Source organism: Symphalangus syndactylus, chromosome 7 (assembly GCF_028878055.3).
Source record: "Symphalangus syndactylus isolate Jambi chromosome 7, NHGRI_mSymSyn1-v2.1_pri, whole genome shotgun sequence".
NCBI lineage: Eukaryota > Metazoa > Chordata > Mammalia > Primates > Hylobatidae > Symphalangus > Symphalangus syndactylus.
Window position 1 is genome coordinate 26,112,346 of NC_072429.2, and position 19,321 is coordinate 26,131,666.

A 19,321-nucleotide genomic window follows, 5' to 3' on the forward strand; every position below is an offset into this window, starting at 1 on the left:
ATAGTTGACCAAGTTGTGAATGCAAAGAAAAAGTTCTTGAAGAAAATTAAAAGTGCTATTCCAGTGAATACACAAATGGTAAGAAAGCAAAACAGCCTTATTGCTGATATGAAGAGAGTTTTATAGAGCTGGATAGAAGGTCTAACCAGCCACAGCACTCCCTTAAGCCAAAGCCTAATCCAGAGGAAGCCCCTAACTTTCTTCAATTTTATAAAGACTGAGAGAGGTGAGAAAGCTGCAGAAGAAAAGTTGGGGCTGGACATGGTGGCTCACACCTGTAATCCCAACACTTTGGGAGCCCAAGGTGGGCAGATTGCTTTAGCCCAGGAGTTCAAGACCAGCCTGAGCAAAATGGTGAGACCCCCCATCTCGACAAAAAAAAATACAAAAGAAAACAGCCAGGCATGGTGGCCCGCACCTGTAGTCCCAGCAACTTGGGAGGCTGAGGTAGGAGAATTGCTTGAGCCTGGGATGTTGAGGCCACAATGAGCTGAGATGATACCACTGTACTCCTGGACATGCCTGGACAACAGAGAAAAACCCTGTCTTAGAAAACAAAAGATAAGGTTGGGCACCATGGCTCACGCCTGTAATCCCAGGACTTTGGGAGTCCAGGGCTGGCAGATCGTGAGGTCAGGAGATCGAGACCATCCTGGCTAACACGGTGAAACCCTGTCTCTACTAAAAACACAAAAAATTAGTCGAGTGTGGTCGTGGGCGCCTGTAGTCCCAGCTACTTGGGAGGCTGAGACAGGAGAATGGCGTGAACCCAGGAGGTGGAACTTTCAGTGAGCTGAGATCATGCCACTGCACTCCAACCTGGGTGACAGAGCAAGACTCTGTCTCAACAACAACAACAACAACAAAAGATAAAAGAAAGAAATGTTGGAAGCTAGCAGAGATTATTTCATAAGGTTTAAGGGAAAGCAGCCATCTCCACAATATAAAACTGCAAGGTGACGCAGCAAGTGCTGATGTAGAAGCTGTGGCAAGTTATCAAAAGATCTAGCTAAGATAATTGGTAAAAGTGGCTATACTAAACAATGATCTTTAGTGTAGATGAGTTTTTAATGTAGACAAACAACCTTGTATTGGAAGAAGATGCCATCTACGACTTTCATAGCTGGAGAGAAGTCAATGCCCGGCTTCAAAATATCAAAGAACAGGCTGACTCTCTAGTTAGAGAATAATGCAGCTAGTGACTCTAACCTGAAGCCAATGCTCATTTACCATTCCTAAAATCCTAGGGTCCTTAAGAATTATGCTAAATATACTCTGCTAGTGTTCTGTAAATTAGGACAACAAGCCTAGAGGATAGCACATCTGTTTATGGCATGGTTTACTGGATATTTTAGGCCTGCTGTTGAGACCTACTACTCAGAAAAAAGAAAATAAAAAATTTTTTTCAAAAGATTACTATTTGGCCTGACACAGTGTTTCATGCCTATAATCCCAACTCTTTGGGAGGCTGAGGCAGAAGGATCACTTGAGGTCAGGAGTTCAAGATCAGCCTAGGCAACATAGGCAACTGTCTCTACGAACAATAAAAAAAAGAAAAATAGCCAAGCATGGTAGTTCACATCTGTAGTCCCAGTTACTAAAGAGGCTGAGATGAGAGTTTCACCCAGGAGTTTAAGACTGCAGTGAGCTGTGATCATGACACTGAACTCCAGCCTGGGTAACAAAGTAAGATCCTGTCTCTCAACCACAATAACAAAGGTTACTACTCCTTAACACTGCCCCTGGTGACCTAAGAGCTCTGATGAAGATGTACAAGGAGATTAATGTTGTTTTCATGCATGCTAACATAACATTCATTCTGTAGTTTATGGATGAAGGAGTAATTTCAACTTTCAAGTCTTATTACTTAAGAAACACATTTCATAAGGCTGCAGTCACCACCCCCCTTATCAGTCAACAGCCATAACATCAAGACAAGCCAGGCATGGCGACTCATACCTGTAATCCCAGCACTATGGGAGGCCAAGGCAGATGGATCACCTGAGGTCAGGAGTTCAAGACCAACCTGGCCAACATGGTGAAAACTCATTTCTACTAAAAAATTCAAAAATTACCTGGGTGTGGTGATGGGCGCCTGTAGCCCCAGCTACCCAGGAGGCTGAGGCAGGAGAATGGTTTGAATCCAGGAGGCGGAGGTTGCAGTGAGCCAAGATTGCACCATGCACTCCAGCCTGAGTGACAAGAGTGAGACTCCGTCTAAAAAAAAAAACACAACATCAAGACAAAACTCTCCAACAGCAAAAAGATTATAACTCTTTTTATAAGCTCAGATGATGGCTGACATTTATTAGCAATAAAGTATTTTTTAATTAAGCTATGTATTTTTTAGACATAATGCTATTGCACACAATAGACTACAGTATAGTATAAACATAGCTTTTATATGCACTGGGGAACTAAAAAATGTATGTGACTCACTTCATTGCAACATTCACTTTATTGTCGTATTCTAGAACCAAACCTGCAGTCTCCAAGTTATGCCTATATGTAATTATATACATTATAAATTATTATAAATATTCCAGAAGAAAGGGCAATCAGATTCATCTCTAATATATGGAAAAATGAATAATTACCCACAGTCACATCCTCCAAACCACAATTTCATCACATATGAAAATCCAGTATGAAAAAATTTGCTTCTGCAGATCTTCTAGTTGACCCAGACAGTTTCAGTTCCAGTATATATTCAGTTCTAGTATATGCAAATATCAAGTCATTTTTAAGAAAAGAGGAAACTAAAGGGTTAGGTAAGAATAAAAATGGTATATAGAAAATAGAGATGGCATAAACTACTATTAAAAGATAAAGAATATTGAAAGCAGGTGAATTGTGTTCTTAGAAGTGTACCCTGGTTCTATTGGGAAAGCCTTTCCTGAGACATAGGAGGTCATCCTGTTACAAGTATCTTGGCCAGAAATCCTCCCGAACAGAGTTAAGAACTTGTAATCTTGTGTAATGGGAAAGGAGTTTCAAAACACTTCCCCAATAACTCACCAATCTCAAAAATTCAGTTTTTCATAATTCCCTCAGATCAAAAGAGACAAAAGTCAAAAGCCCTGAGTCATAAAATCAAAATAATTTTTGTTTAATATTTCATAACAGATGTTAGCTACAAACAAAAGTAATTTCAAGTTTCTTGTGTCAGGAGAGGCAAGCATTAAAAAGTTCTGAGGAGGAGATCCCAAGTGAAATTGCGTCATACACATTCTTAATTACATGAATAACTGTCATTTATATTGACGTTATTTCACATGCTACCTTGGTTGTTTTGCTTAAAATGTTTTTTGTTATACTGCCAAAATTTCATCCAAAAACAGGGAACTTCTATTATGATTTCTTAAGTTCCTTAACCACAGTTACTTCTAACTGGAGATTTTGAGGAATTTAATGCCTATGGCTGAAAAGAACCATTACAATACAAGCCCAACTTACCTCATAGGATTATTTGGGGAATAAAATGAGATAATAGAAAGAAGGTTCTTTGAAATATTTTTAAATAATTTTAAATTACAAATTATTGTTTTTTGTTTATCAAATAAGTGAAGTATTTCTTAGTGTCAGTCATTGTACCTAGGAAGGAAGTGTAAAGTGATGACTGTCCTCAGAAGGCAATAGGGTAGAGGGGTAAGTGCTCCCAGGAGCACTGGGGGATAGAGTGGCAACTGACCTCATAAAGTACTGGGGTAGAGGGGTTACTGTTCCCAGGAGGCACTGAGGTAGAGTAGTAACTGCTCCCAAGAGGCCCTCGGGAGAGGGATGACTGCTCCCAGGAGGCACTGGGGCAGAGGGGTAACTGCTCCCAGGAGGCATTAGAATAGAAGGGTGACTGCTCCCAGGAAGCACTGGGGCAGAGGGGTGACTTCCCAGGAGGCATTAGAATAAAAGGGTGACTGTTCCCAGGAGGCACTGGGGCAGAGGGGTGACTGTTCCCAGAAGGCACTGGGTAGAGGTGTGACTATTCCCAGGAGGCACTGGGATAGATGAGTAACTGCTCCCAGGAGACATTAGAGTAGGAGGGGGTGACTGCTTCCAGCAGGCACTGTAGAGGGTAGAGTAGTGACTGCTCTCAGGTAGCTCTGGGGTAGAAGGGTGATTGCCTTGTAGAATCCCTCAATCCAGACTTGTACAGAGGTTCACTACCCAGAACTAAGGGCTAAAATGGGATAAGGAAGAGTACTGTGGAGCACACACATAGCCCCTCAATCACAAATTAGCTAGGCTTTTTGAGCATGGGAAGTGGGTTACAGTGTGCTGGTAATGATGGTGTGTCAGTGGGAGAGAAAGATGGACATAAAATAAAATAATTTCCTTATGACTAGATGTTAAAGAGAACATAACAAAAGACAGGGCTGGGAAGAAAGTCTGTCTCTAGTTTATGAGGGGAAGGAGTTGTAAATTATGTTTAAGTTTTGTTCCTTATGCTATCTGAGGGAAATTGAAATCAGAGAGGATTTTAAGCAAGGAGATGGCATGAATCGATCTAGAGTTTGGCGACGTATTTCTGATTTCACTGTGGAAAAAAGACTGGGGGGGGCAAAACTGGCAGCAGAGGGACAAATCACGAGGCCAAGTAAGCACAGCTAGAGATGAGAGTGGCCTGGATGGGTGTGTGGCAATGGGTCCAGAGGAGAGTGAAGCAAACTGACACACATGTAATGGGTTACAACCAACAGGACTTGATAATTGATTGGATATGAGAGATGAGAGAGGAATCAAAGGCTTGGGCAACTGAAAGGGTAGGGTTGCCATTCCATGAGAGAGGTAATGGGGGCAAGTGCAGATGTAGGGGTAAAGATACTGAGGCTGTTTGGAGGCAAACTGAGATTGACGTTCTCAGGAGACATCCAAGGGGCAACGTTCAATAGACAGTTGGATCTTTCTTGAAATTCCTCCCTACTTTGGGACTAGAAGTTTGAAACGTGGAGACCTTTTGAGAACTCTGTTATTATTAATCTAATAAAAGAGGAAAAATAATAAAGTTGAGAGGGTTCTGCTATTTTTTGGAAGTGTGAGAATGTCCAGCCCAAAGCACGTATGAAAAAGTAACTCAGACAAAACAGAGGAATGAAAAGAGAAAGAAGCAGCCACTTAGCAATTACGTGCTGTGAGATCACCTACCTTTCATGGAGAGTCCAGGCTGCCATTTGGGGAAGAAATAGTCTGCCCTCTGGAAAGGTCTCTTATCATGGTCATGCATCCCTCTGGACTTGACATAAGTCAAGGTGAGAATTAAACTTGAGATGAAAGTGCTAGAGATGTGTATGGGCCTTAAGGATTACTTAGTCCAATTCTCTATTTTACAGAGGAAGAAACTAGGGCCCAGGGAGAATAATGACTTGCCCATGGCCACACAGCTGGTTAGTGGGATACAGAAGCCAGATATCTTGGCTTGGCTTACCTTGTCCTTTAACGCTTAGATGAAATCGCTTGAATCCCCAACCCAGATCCTAAGGAACGTCCAGTGCCACTTCCCCCACAACTTCTAAAATTCCTCTGGGACTTATGTTTTTCCCAGTCATCCACGGTTCTGATTTCCAGAATTTTCTGTATTTCTCATTCTCCACTCTTTCCTGTGGCTTTTCTTTAATCATTCCCCTTTGGCCTGAAACCAAAGAAGGGGACAGCCCCTTCTTCATGACTTCTAGACCCCCAATCAAATGATACCTTTCATAGTTGACAACTCTATTTTGCGAAGTTTCCCTAACAATTTTAAAGTAACATGGAAGGACATTGTATTATATTATAATATTTTACATATTTCTAAGTGAATATTGACTTTTAAAAAAATCTCTCTGCCCTTTTCTGCCAACACAGACACCAAACCTGCTACCATCTTATCTCTATTTCTCATGCTTTTGCCAGCTAATTTGCCCTCCGTTTCCCTCTCCCTTTTCCTTTTCTCCTTAATTCTTGTCCCTTTGCCTTTTACCCCAAATGCTGATTAAAAGTATATTCCTTCCCTAGGAAAACTCTGAAGGCAGCCACTGTAATATCAGTTTTTCTCACCCCATTTCACAAATCTGGTGCCACATTCTCTGTGCTAAGCCAGATGCCTAGTCCATTAAGGAAGCTGCTCCAAAATTTCCCAGGTCTTGCTCCATACCTGCCCCCACCTCAGTTCTTCCGGGGTGTACTAATTGGTATGTAACTCACAGACCATGCATATGTTTGAAGTGAACTGAGCCAGTCAATGTGTACTATTGTCTTTTAATTGCTTTCAGCTTCATGAACTTTGAACAACTTTTATCACCTCTCAGCTCAGCACTGATTCATCCAGCTTCCGTGAGGGATTTATTTACTTCTAATTAGATCCAACTTAATTATTTTGTCAGTAAAACATACCAAAAGAATCTATGAAACAATTTTTAAGTGAAATCACATTTCTGCCTAGAGGGATGTTAAAAATGAAATTATGCATCTCATTTTACCTGTCTCTCACAAAGGAAATATTGCCTGCACTGTCTTTTTATTTCCCAAGACATTTTGCCTTTCATTAGGAAGATACCTGGGAGATCAGGCTTAGAATAAAGGGAAGAAAATGGGAAAAGGTAGTTCAAGTTTTCAAGGGCGAACACATAGGTGAGTATATAAGGCAGTGTCTCTCCAGATTTGCTATTTGGCAACCCCTACATTAGAATGACCTGGGAGCTGGTGAAGAGTGCAGATTTTCCACCCCCATCCCCAGAACTTCTGATTCAGAGGGTCTGACATGGGGATGAGAAGTGAAGCTTCTCATTTGCCTTCATGCCTGCCTCTGGCTACTCAACTCTCTGATTCACTATTTGGCTATTTCTACTTCCCCAAGATGCTTGCCTTGTCCTTCTCAGTCAACTGTGTTTTCTTACATCTCTAACAACTTCTGGTCCTTAATGTCTGCCATTCATTCAATTTCCCATTGGTAGCCTATTCAGTACCTTTCCATGTATATATATATATATATATATATATATATATATATATATATATCTCATCTCCCAACCATTTTATTAGGTCAGGGACTTTGCATCACTGATTTTCCTCTCTGCACTTCACCTTGTACCATGCTTTCAGTTCTGGGCTCCCTTTACAATATCAATGTGTCCAAATGTCTTTAGCACACCAGTGTGTGAAAGATCTCTTCCGTCATCAAAGAATTCACAACTTCTGCCTGACAGTAGCCATAATTCTGGTATTAATTAATCGAGAAAATATATAATTGCAAATCCTACCATAAAATTAATGCCTTTGTATAAAATTACAATATATTAATCTCCGCAGTATCTGCTACACTTAAAAATAGTGGCTTGGCCAGGCGCAGTGGTTAAGAAGCAAATGGATTTGAAAAATATTTAAAGGGCAAAAATGGATAAAACTTAAAAATAGATTGGCTGTAGTAAATGAAAGAGAAGTCAAAGGTTACTCTTAAGTCATTAAGGTAAACAGAGATGCTATTCATGGAAATGGGTACTACTGGAACTAAAGTGAATTTTGGAGAGAATCCAAGAGTTTTAGAATTGTTAAAGTTGAAATACCTAGAAAACAAGTAGAAATGGCAAATAAGCAGTAGGATATTTTGATGTAAAGTTCATGAGAGAAATCTGAGCTCCAAATATACCAAATTGGAGGGTAGCTTGCAAGATAGTTTGTGATACTCTAAACTCTAATGAACTTGGCAGGTGATGAAGTGTAATGTGGCAGACTAGAAATATTTTCTTGTCTGTTTAAAAAATATTCATCTTTGGAAATCTGTTGGAGTAAAGCTCTTATGAGTTGGGGAGCTAGGAGAAAACCAATCAGAGGTTAAATGCTTTAACTGACTCAAGGACTAGTGATGAGGGCTGAGTGTGGCATGCTGAAGATGCTTGAGTCATGGAACAGACTCTCCTTCCATCTTTCCTTTCCCACAAAGGCCCATTCTATAGGATTACATTTGTCATGTATTTTAATTATCTTCTACAGAATTGCATCCTTTCATTAATTTTATTTTAGGTGGTTGCTATTTCTTTCTCACTCTCTCTTTCCCACTAGTCCCCACTTTTACCAACCAAAGACAACAATTCCCACCCCACCCCACCCTGCATACATTTCTTCTTAATGTTTCTTTCTCTCTAGAGGAAGTCAGCTTCTGGCATCCTAATTATAGGACATGTTTTGTAGCCTGTGAATAAGGCACAATCACAGCTCTTGTTCTTCCCATTGGGAAGGACAGAGCACTTTTTTGTGCTCTTAAGAACTGATTCCACACAAGCAGCTATATGTAGATGCCTGTAGCTGAGTACAATGCAAATGGGAATGCTAAAGTTCAGCCTTCCCCAAGTCTTCTAGCCTATCCAAACTCCACTGCAGAATAAGGTCTCTGCTTAGACTATTCCTTTCCCACGAAGGCCTTGCTGAACTTTCCTGGGCAGGTCCAAACTACAAAACTTATGGAGGGTCTTTCAAATGGCAATTTCTGTTTTCTGGTGTATTTGTCTGCAACTAGATATCTTTTTTGAATCTAAAATGTCATCAATTTAATAATACTTTGTGAGTGTAAGTAAATAAACACATAACAATTGTGTGAAACAATCTAGTTTCAAAAATTAAAATGTGGAAAAAGGACATTTTGTATTCTAATAAATATAGCTTTTACTGAAATGGATTAGGAAGAAATGACAAGTTCTACAGAGAAATCACTCTATTCCCCTTATCTTTGTTTCTTCATCTATAAATGGGTTTTGGTAAAATCAGTAAAAGACTAAGTGATGGTCATTCCTCAAGCAAATCCAATCAAAATAAGTAGAAAAAGCAAAATGGATAAGAAATTTATGATGAGATTGTTTTACTGCAAATCCTTCCTTGCACGGATAGGAATCTGGCTCACTAAATTTTTTTTACTGAATTCAGGGTTGATGAAAAACCTGTTGTTTGTTGTTATAGTTATTGTTTTGACTTTGTGTTGAGGGGAAGAAACTTGCAAACCATGTTAGCAGCCTTTCCTGCATTAGTAGGTAAACCACAAATAATGGAAATGACTGATCCTTTCTGGGTGAGTGGTGATGTTTCTGAACCTGGTTCCCAGAACAGCAAATAGAGACATAGAGGTGTAGGCCAATGTTGTCATAAGGGATCAACAGTTTTTATTTTAATAAAAGTAGTTCCTGTCAGTGCCTATTAAAAAATATATCAATACTGTCAAACCACTTCATTTTGGTATTAAGGTTTAGCTCAAAGCCAAAGTTAATATTGAAGCTTTTGGCCAGGCATGGTGGCTCATGCCTGTAATCCCAGCACTTTGAAAGGCCGAGGTGGGTGGATCACCTGAGGTCAGGAGTTCAAGACCAGCCTGGCCAAAATGTGAAACCCTGTCTCTACAAAAAAATACAAAACATTTACCAGGCATGATGGCGGGTGCCTGTAATCCCAGCTACTCAGGAGGCTAAGGCAGGAGAATCACTTGAACCTGGGAGGCAGAGGTTACAGTGAGCCAAGACCATGCCATTGCACTCCAGCCTGGGCAACAGAGTGAGACTCCATCTCAATTAAAAAAAAAAAAAAAACTTGAAGCTTTTGAGAAGTGAGTTCACCTAAAGTAAAATATATTGCATTTAATAAAAATGCTATTTTGGGTGTAGTAAAAATTGAGAAGATGATTCAAGAATGATTGTAATTTGTAAAAAACTGATATAATTATTGATTTGAAGATCTGCTAACTCCAGACTATTTCTTCTACAGTGGTTATTGTTTGTTGACTAGATGTCTAATAGGAAATCTTTTCTTTTGTTTCCTGAGATTTACACATTTTGTCCTCAGGGTAGAGTGCTTTAAAAACTCCTGTGGTTAACTGAAGGCCAAACTTTTTAAAATTCTAATTCATTCTAATATCAGGGTTTTATATTATTTTATCAAGAATCTAAGTATAGACTAAACTTAATTTTATAGATTTTTCTCCCATAGTCCTAACCCACTGATACGCTTTTTAGAGAATTGGGCATGGAGGAAAAATAATTCTCTAGTAAAAACTTATTTCTGCTTTTTAGCCTACTTGGGTCTTCTATCCATTCTTGAAGTCAATATATTTGCTGTAGCCACAGAAGACTTGCAACTATGGCTTTGTCTTCCTAGGATGCTTACTTACAGAAACACAACACACACACACACACATTCACACATATATACACACAGTAGTACTCCATCCAGCCACCTCTCACTCATTCCCTGATCTCAATTCAAGTCCCACCTCTTGGGAGACAAGGTCCCATCCCTCTGTAATGTGCTCACTGCACCCTGCTCTCTTTTGTGGTATTAAATAAAAATTACAGGAGGCCATTGTTTTGGACAAAGCTAGGCCCCAACAGACTAGACTAGAAATTAAAGTGGAGACACTTTCACTAAACTAAAACTAAATTGTTATCAACCTTCAGAGAAATCAAGAGAGAGACATAATTTCCCAAATAGGACAGTTTCAATCGGTATGAAAAGGAAGTTGCCCCTGCCTTTAATCCTTACAAAAAAAGTAACCTGATGTTAACCAGTCGGTTATTTTTCTATTGTTCTGTTTCCTGTTCCTGCCTTACAAGGAAACTAATTTTGAAATGACAAATTCATTTTTGTTTTGTGTTTCTGCTTTCTTCAGCCCTTTCTATAAAGCCAAACTCCTCTGCTCAGCTCATTGGAACGCTGATTATATTTTATGAAATGAAGTGCTGCACAATTTTAGAACCAAAAATGAAGTTAATTAAGATCATTAAACCTGTTGTGATTTTGTCTTTTGACACTGGCACTTTTCCTGGTTGGTGAATATATATTTATTTCTCAAAGTGTGTTTAAAATCTCTCAGACACCTAATGTAAGCTCAGGCAGAAAAGGATGTATGGGTAGGTTTTACTCACCTGGTATATAAACGAGGATTCAATAAGTATTTGTTGATTCAATGAATGACTAGTTGATTTATCCCCTAACAGTGAAAATGGAACTTGCTAGAGATGGGGTTTATGTGGGCTCATTAAAATGAAACAGAAGGGAACTGGAGTCAATTGGAAATGTGAGCCAGGTAAGGTAGAGAAAGTTTGGGAGAGAGAAACAGAATTCCTCAAAAAACTGAAGTTAGCCCAGCTTGTTAGGCTAAAGGTCCCCCATATAGGATTGTCCTCCTATCATCTAGAGGACGTTGTGCCCAGAAGAGAATAAGGCTGGTGCTTGAGAGGATTATCACTTCAAACCTGAGGTGATCTGAGTATAAATTAGCAAAATTAGGTAATCCGCAAGTTATTTTTAGTGGGAGGTGCCATTTCAAAAATCTAGAATGAGACAAAGGCTTTACAACTCGAACGAACTTCAGGAGTTCTTCAGGTGTGCCCCACCCTAAACTTTCTGTAAGCAGCAATAAACCACACCTCAGATAATGGGATTATACAATCCCTCTCTGTTTCCTGTTCCACTCTCAGGAAGAAATACTTTATTTGGAGGGGAGAGGGGCAGTGGGTCAAAGAGCTGCCTCTGCCGCCAGTCTCGGTCCCTCCAGCCCACCCTTATGTGCTTCGGCCAGAATTAGGCTTGGAATCCACACTCACAATGTGTCATTTCCCTGGCACTCTTCAGACTCTCTCTTGCCCTCAGCCTGATAGCCTCAACAGGCCATCTGACCTTGGGCTGTCTCTCCAGCCTCAGCTTCTGCCATTCTTTGTCTCCCGTTCCATGTACTCTAAACCAGGAGTCCCCAGTCCACGGCCTGTTAGGAACCAGGCCACACAGCAGGAGGTAAGTGGCAGACAAGCATTGCCTGCTGTCAGATCAGTGGAGACATTAAATTCTCATAGGAACACAACCCTATTGTGAATTGTGCATGCGAGGGATCTAGGTCACGCCCTCCTTATGAGAATCTAACGAATGCCTGATAATCTGAGGTAGAACAGTTTCATCCCAAAACTATCCCCCAACCACATGGAAAAATTGTCTTCCATGAAACCAGTCCCTGGTGCCAAAAAGGTTGAAGACCACTGCTCTATGCAACACCTCATGAACTTCTTCCCGTTTGTGGAACTCATTCTTCAACCTGGAGCACTCTTCCCCAACCTCTCTACCTAGCTAACTCCTATGTTTCTTCAGGTAACTTTAAATAAATGTTCCTTTTCCCACGAGCCCTTCCCTGACTATACCAATGTGTGTGTGTGTGTGTGTGTTTTCTGACCCATGGAAACATCTTGCCCTTTACCTCTAAATACTTTGGGGTGCATTACATTTAGTTTTTATTTTTAGTTTATTTTAATCATAAACAGTTATTTTGCCCCTTTTTTGACCATTTACACTTGAAAAACACAGGCCAGTTGTTTTATAGAATAGCCCCCCAATTTGAGGTTTTTTAGTGTTTCTACCAGAGAGGTAACTCATGTTCTCAATACATCATATCAGGAGGCAAAAGATGTCATTTTATCCCAATATTCGTGATACTATAACCATAATAGGTCCAGCGCCCAATATGTGCAGCAAATCAATATGTCAAGATGTCAAGTTGCAGGAGAAAGAGATTTAATTGGAGGGCTGTCGAATAAAGAGATGGGAGGAAACCTCAAATCCATCTCTATGAGGAGTTTGGGGCTAAAGTTTATAAGAGTTTTAGAACAGGCAGAAGTATGAAGATTGTTGATTGGTCAAAGAGTGCAGGGTGAAATCATAGGACAGACAGATGAAGAAATTGTGTCCTCATGCTGATTCTGTTCCTATGTGGGGTCTTCAAACTGGTTGGCGTCAGCTGTTTCACTGGACTTCAGGATCTGAAAACATCTTCAGCAATTCTTAAACAAAAGCCTTATGATTCTAACATCAGAAATTCAATCTTAAACAAAACTCCTATGACTCTAATGTCAGAAATCCTATCTTTAGGAGCAATGGGGAAGCAAATGGTCAGGATCTAGTGACTTTCAGTTACAAGGAAGTAGGTCAAAGTGCAGCCTGATTAATGGTTAGTTATAACTCTATTTCTGTCCAGAATTCTTGTTAACCCTGTGAGGACAGCTTCAATACTTGCTTTGATCTCTGTTGTAAGGTGGTGTCTGCAATATTTGTCCACTAAAAAGTGATTCTTTTTATCATTATAATGAATAATATTGGGGGAGGATACTTTGAAACTATATAAATATTTAGTTCCTCATCAAACTTTCATTCACTAATTTGGTATCCAAGTTATATCTGCTTTACTTTTAAGGAAGCTCATTTTACATGGTTAAAAAAAATAAAGACTATTCTTATGATAAAGGGACTTTTAATCCTACTTCACTGAAAATAACTACATTTCCCACATCAATCCAACCTCTTCATTTAAGAAAATCTTACCACCTAATATTGAGAGAAGTCTGATATGGATGGCATTAACCAAGGCAAGATTTCTCATTTGCATTTTCAATGCTATTCATGAATTATCTTTTCATTTCCTTTTCCTTTGCAGTAAAAAAGAAATCCATGAAGGTGCATTTTTTATAATAACAAAGAAGATACACAATATTATTTCCAACTTGCTAAATGTTATAATATTGCTTTTGGTCGCATTATGATAGGCATCCGTAATTACATTTACCTTTTCATGCTCGCTACAAGGGTTTTACTTAGTCTCTGAAGAGCTTCCTGAGGGCTTGGGGTCTGTGGATTGAAAATCAGTTGGATTAACAATTTTATTTGGCCCTATATCATGTGATGTTTATGATACATGAGAAAAATAATATGAATACTCTTAAAGCCAAACTTCTAGAGATAGTACCCACTTCCTTGCAGAACTGGTCTGATAAGATCATCACAAGGGCTACTACCAACCACCAGGCATGTCAGCTTGCACTGCCGTTTATGCACCACTTCTGAGTAATTTTTGAGCCTGGAACTCAAATTTACTCCAGTCTCTGCTGCTGCCAACCACTTTGTGACTTCCAAACGAGGAGTGATGTGACCTTGGCCTCTGCCTTTGTTGCTGGTATGGTATCCTTTCCTCACCAGCTGCTGAGTCTAAACCTGGCCCCAGCATGGCTGATTAGTACCATGTTATGGACTGAATTTTGGCCTTCCAAAATTCATATGTTGAAGCCTTAACCACCAGTGTGAACTGTATTTGGAGATAGGGCCTTTAAACAGATAATTAAAGTTAAATAGGGCCATAAGGGTGGGGCCCTAATCCAATATGACTGGTGTCCTAAGAAGAGGCAGAGATACCAGGGGTGACTGTGCACAGAGAAAAGGCCATGTGAAGACACAACAGGAAGGTGGCCGTCGGCAAGCCAAGCAGAGAAGCCTCAGAGAAACCAGCTCCGCTGGCATACTGATCTTGGACTTCCAGCCTCCAGAACTGTGAGAAAATAGATTCTTGTTGTTTAAGCCAGCCAGTCTGTGGTATTTGGTTATTGAATGCCCTGTAATAAATAAATACAGTGGAAAAAAAAAAAAAAAAAAAAGAAAATCAGTTGGATTGATGAAAGCTATGAGGAGAATTATGATGAGGGTCAGATTATATAGACATCAGGAATGTAAAATATTACCATTTAAACTAGAAATAAAACTTTTTTTCCTAAGTGATCATATTTACCATGACAAGCTGGGTAATTCATTGTAAGATTAATAGTACTTGACATTCACTCATCCACTGAGTGACTTATCCTATGAGCCTACTACATGAGAAGGACCATTATATACAACTTCTAACTTTATAAAATGTATTCTTGGATAATATCCTTCTGGGTCTTTAAGAAAAATTAGGCCAAGAAGAACCTTGAGAGTTTGCTTGTAGGCTTTATTAAAAAGAGTTCAGAAACTGGAAACTCCTAGGTAAAGCAGCATTTTTTTTAATCATTATTACACTTTAAGTTCTGGGATATATGTGTAGAATGTGCAGGTTTGTTACATAAGTATACATGTGCCATGGTAGTTTTCTGCACCCATCAACACATCATCTATATTAGGTATTTCTCCTAATGCTATCCCTCCCATAGCCCCCAACCCCACAACAAGCCCTGGTGTGTGATGATCCCCTTCCTGTGTCCATGTGTTCTCATAGTGCAACTCCCACTTATGAGTGAGAACATGTGGTGTTTGGTTTTCTGTTCCTGTGTTAGTTTGCTGTGAATGATGGCTTCCAGCTTCATCCATGTCCCTACAAAGGACATGAACTCATCCTTTTTTATGGCTGCCTAGTATTCCATGCTATATATATGCCACATTTTCTTTATCCAGTCTATCATTAATGGGCATTTGGGTTGGTTCCAAGTCTTTGTTATTGCAAACAGTGCTGCAGTAAACATACGTGTGCATGTGTCTTTGTAGAAGAATGATTTGTAATCCTTTGGGTATATCCCCAGTAATGAGATTGCTGGGTCAAATGGTTCTTCTGGTTGTAGATCCTTGAGAAATCACCACACTGTCTTCCACAATGATTGAGCTAATTTACACTCCCACCAACAGTGTAAAAGCATTCCTATTACTCCATATCCTCTCCAGTATCTGTTGTTTCCTGACTTTTTAATGACTGCCATTCTAACTGGCTTGAGATGGTATCTCATTGTGGTTTTGATTTGCATTTCTCTGATGACCAGTGATGATGAGCTTTTTTTCATATGTTTGTTGGCTGCATAAATGTCTTCTTTTGAGAAGTGTCTGTTCATATTCTTTGCCCACTTTTTGATGGGGTTGTTGGTTTTTTTCTTGGAAATTTGTTTAAATTCTTTGTAGATTCTGGATATTAGCCCTTTGTCAGATGGGTAGCTTGCAAAAGTTTTCTCCCATTCTGTAGGTTTCCTGTTCACTCTGATGATAGTTTCTTTTGCTGTGCAGAAGCTCTTTAGTTTAATTAGATCTTATTTGTCAATTTTGGCTTTTGTTGCCATTGCTTTTGGTGTTTTAGTCATGACGTCTTTGCCCATGCCTATGTCCTGAATGGTTTTGCCTAGGTTTTCTTCTAGGGTTTTTATGGTTTTAGGTCTTACCTTTAAATCTTTAATCCATCTTGAGTTAATTTTTGTATAAGGTGTAAGGAAGGTGTCCAGTTTGTTTCTGTGTATGGCTGGTCAGCTTTCCCAACAACATTTATTAAATAGCAAATCCTTTCCCCATTTCTTGTTTTTGTCAGGTTTGTCAAAGATCAGAAGGTTGTAGATGCGTGGCATTATTTCTGAGGGCTCTGTTCTGTTCCATTGGTCTATATGTCTGTTTTGGTACCAGTACCATGCTGTTTTGGTTACTGTAGCCTCGTAGTATAGTTTAAAGTCAGATAGCATGATGCCTCCAGCTTTGTTTTTTTTGCTTAGGATTGTCTTGGCTATACAAGCTCTTTTTTGGTTCCATATGAAATTTAAAGTAGTTTTTTCAAATTCTGTGAAGAAAGTCAGTGGTAGCTTGATGGGTGTAGCATTGAATCTATAAATTACTTTGGGCAGTATGGCCATTTTCACGATATTGATTTTTCCTATCCATGAGGGTGGATTTGTGTGTGTCCTCTTTTATTTCCTTGACCAGTGGTTTGTAGCTCTCTTTGAAGTGGTCCTTCACATCCCTTGTAAGTTGTATTCCTAGGTATTTTATTCTCTTTGTAGCATTTGTGAAGGAGAGTTCACTCATGATTTGGCTGTCTCTCTATTATTGCTATATAGGAATGGTTGTGATTTTTGCACATTGATTTTGTATCCTGAGACTTTGCTGAAGTTGCTTATCAGCTTAAGGAGATTTGGGGCTGAGACAATGGGGTTTTCTAAATATACAATCATGTCATCTGCAAACAGAGACAATTTGACTTTCACTCTTCCTATTTGAATACCCTTTATTTCTTTCTCTTGCCTGATTGCCCTGGTCAGAACTTCCAATACTATGTTGAATAAGAGTGGTAAGAGAAGGCATCCTTGTCTTGTGCTGGTTTCCAAAGGGAATGCTTCCAGCTTTTTCCCATTCAGTATGATATTGGCTGTGGGTTTGTAATAAATGACTCTTATTATTTTGAGATACATTCCATCAATACCTTGTTTATTGAGAGTTTTTAGCATGAAGGGTGTTGAATTTTATCAAAGGCCTCTTCTGCATCTATTGAGGTAATCATGTGGTTTTTGTCATGGTTTCTGTTTATGTGATGAATTACGTTTATTGATTTGTGTATGTTGAACCAGCCTTGCATCCCAGGGATGAAGCTGACTTGACGGTGGTGGGCAAGCTTTTTGATGTGCTGTAAAGCAGCATTTCTTTGCTGCCTGGGCAGATCATCTGCTTGATCAAGTACTTCTGTACTTAGTTTCAGAAACCACCAAATAGAGTGGAGAAAAAGGAAGGGATCCCCTATCCCCACCCCCAGCCATCTAGATTAAGAAAAGCCAGCTGACTGGACAGTAGCACAGCCCAGTCACCTCATGGACAAATTTCCCAGGAAAGAACCTGCCTCATCTATTCTACTTATCACTCTCCTTTGAGGTTCCGGCCACAGGTGAGTTTCTGCAAAATGTCATCAGTATCAGAAAATGTTAGCGCCAAAGAAAACCTAAAGAATAGGTAACTTTTCCTTTGTTTTAAGATGTGTCCCAATATATTTTTCTGTACTATCCAATTTGTTCCTCACAAAAATCTTGTGGAAAACGTATAGAAAGAATAGTGTTCCTGATTTCACAGTGAGGAAGCTGGAGATCAGCTGACATTGAAGGGACAGCTCACCACTAGGACTGAACCAGAGCTAGACTTCTGACCTGCAGGGTCATAGCCCAGCAAGCCACACTGTAGCTATCCCTGACAGCCCCAACTAGGCCAACAGCACGTCCCACCCACTTCAGTGCTCCCATGGCACATATCCCAGTGTTGGGAGCATGTTATTTATGTGATTATTTAGTGTGTCACCCTAGAACATAGGGATTCTAACATCAGATACTCAGTCTTAAACAAAATCCTATGACTCTAATGTCAGAAATCCTATCTTTAGGAACAACAGGGAAGCAAATGGTCAGGATCTAGTGACCTTTAGTTACAAGGAAGTAGGTCAAAGTGTGGGTTGAGACTACTTTCAGTGTCTACCCTGCATGGATGGGGGAGAAGTGAACAGGCCAACATGCTGCATGTTTCCCCTAAACATAGTTCCTCCTGTGTCTGTTTTCAGATCTTAGCCTGTTGCTGGAAATGGCCCTCTCAGTGGACTCATCATGGCATCGGTGGCAGTGGAGAGTCAGAGATGGCTTCCCCCATTGTCCATCAGAAACCACATCTCTGCTCTCTCCAGAGAAAGGGAGACAGAGCTACAACTTGACACAGCAGCGAGTCGTGTTCCCCAACAACAGCATATTCCACCAAGACTGGGAAGAGGTCTCCAGGAGATACCCTGGCAACAGAACCTGCACAACCAAATACACCCTCTTCACCTTCCTGCCCCGGAATCTCTTTGAGCAATTTCATAGGTACAGATCCACTTGTCTGAACAATACTCCTTTTAGAGAAAGAGTCTCATTCTGTTCCCCAGGCTGGAGTGCAGTCATGCAATCTCAGCTCACTGCAACCTCCACCTCCTGGGTTCAAGTGAATCTCCCACCTCAGCCTCCCAAATAGCTGGGACCACAGGCGTGCACCACCATGCCCAGCAAATTTTTGTACTTTTATGTAGATATGGGGTTTTGGCACGTTACCCAAGCTGGTCTCTAACTCCTGGGCTCCAGTGATCCACCTGCCTCAACCTCCCAAAGTGCTGGGATTACAGGAGTGAGCCACCACACCCGGCCAACAATACATATTTTAAACAAGTATTTACCACTTAGATGAACTCAGAGATGCTACCCTCTGGGGGCCACCTTTCCTTTAATATCCAAATGCATTTGTCTTAAGAAGATTTGTCATTCATTCTTTCATTCAACAAATATTTGTCAGGTTCTACTCTGTCTCAAGCCATAAGCTGGGAGCTAGAGATACGTAAAAAAAATAGAGAGGCAGAGAGATACTGTCCTTATTGAATATATTGTCTAGTAAAAGAGACAGACATTAGTTTTTTAATTATATAAATTGATATAAAGTTGTAACTACAATAGATACTTCTAAGGAGAGGTATATGGTGCTATTATAGTGAATAATAAGGAAATCTTGGCCTAGTTAAGGAAGTCAGGGAATGGAAGTACAACATGAAAGACAGACTGCATTACCTGAGTGAAAAGGGATGGACAGAAGTCAGCAGAATGTTCCTGCAGACAGATCTGCACATGCAAAGGCACTGTGGCAAGAGAGAGCAAGATGCACGTGGAAAACTTGAAAACATCAGCAACTCTTTTGAGATAATGTATGAGATCATTTTAAGTTAAAAGTTAAAATATGTGCTTATGTATCATCCTCAATATTATAATTATTATTATAAGTG

At 39.9% G+C, this 19,321-nt stretch overlaps 1 protein-coding gene across 4 annotated transcripts in view; it reads left to right on the forward strand.

Moving 5' to 3' along the window:
* The window catches only part of ATP10B (ATPase phospholipid transporting 10B (putative)), a 243,782-nt gene that overhangs the window by 107,565 nt on the left and 116,896 nt on the right, over positions 1-19,321 (forward strand). For 3 of the 4 annotated variants that reach the window (XM_063643127.1, XM_063643129.1, XM_063643126.1), the window contains one exon: positions 18,083-18,377. In XM_063643127.1, the coding sequence (XP_063499197.1) occupies positions 18,103-18,377 (275 nt within the window). In that variant the 5' untranslated portion in view covers positions 18,083-18,102. Of the gene's footprint in view, positions 1-17,065; positions 17,423-18,082; positions 18,378-19,321 lie in introns of those variants that run through there. The other variant, XM_063643128.1, reaches the window with a different exon arrangement.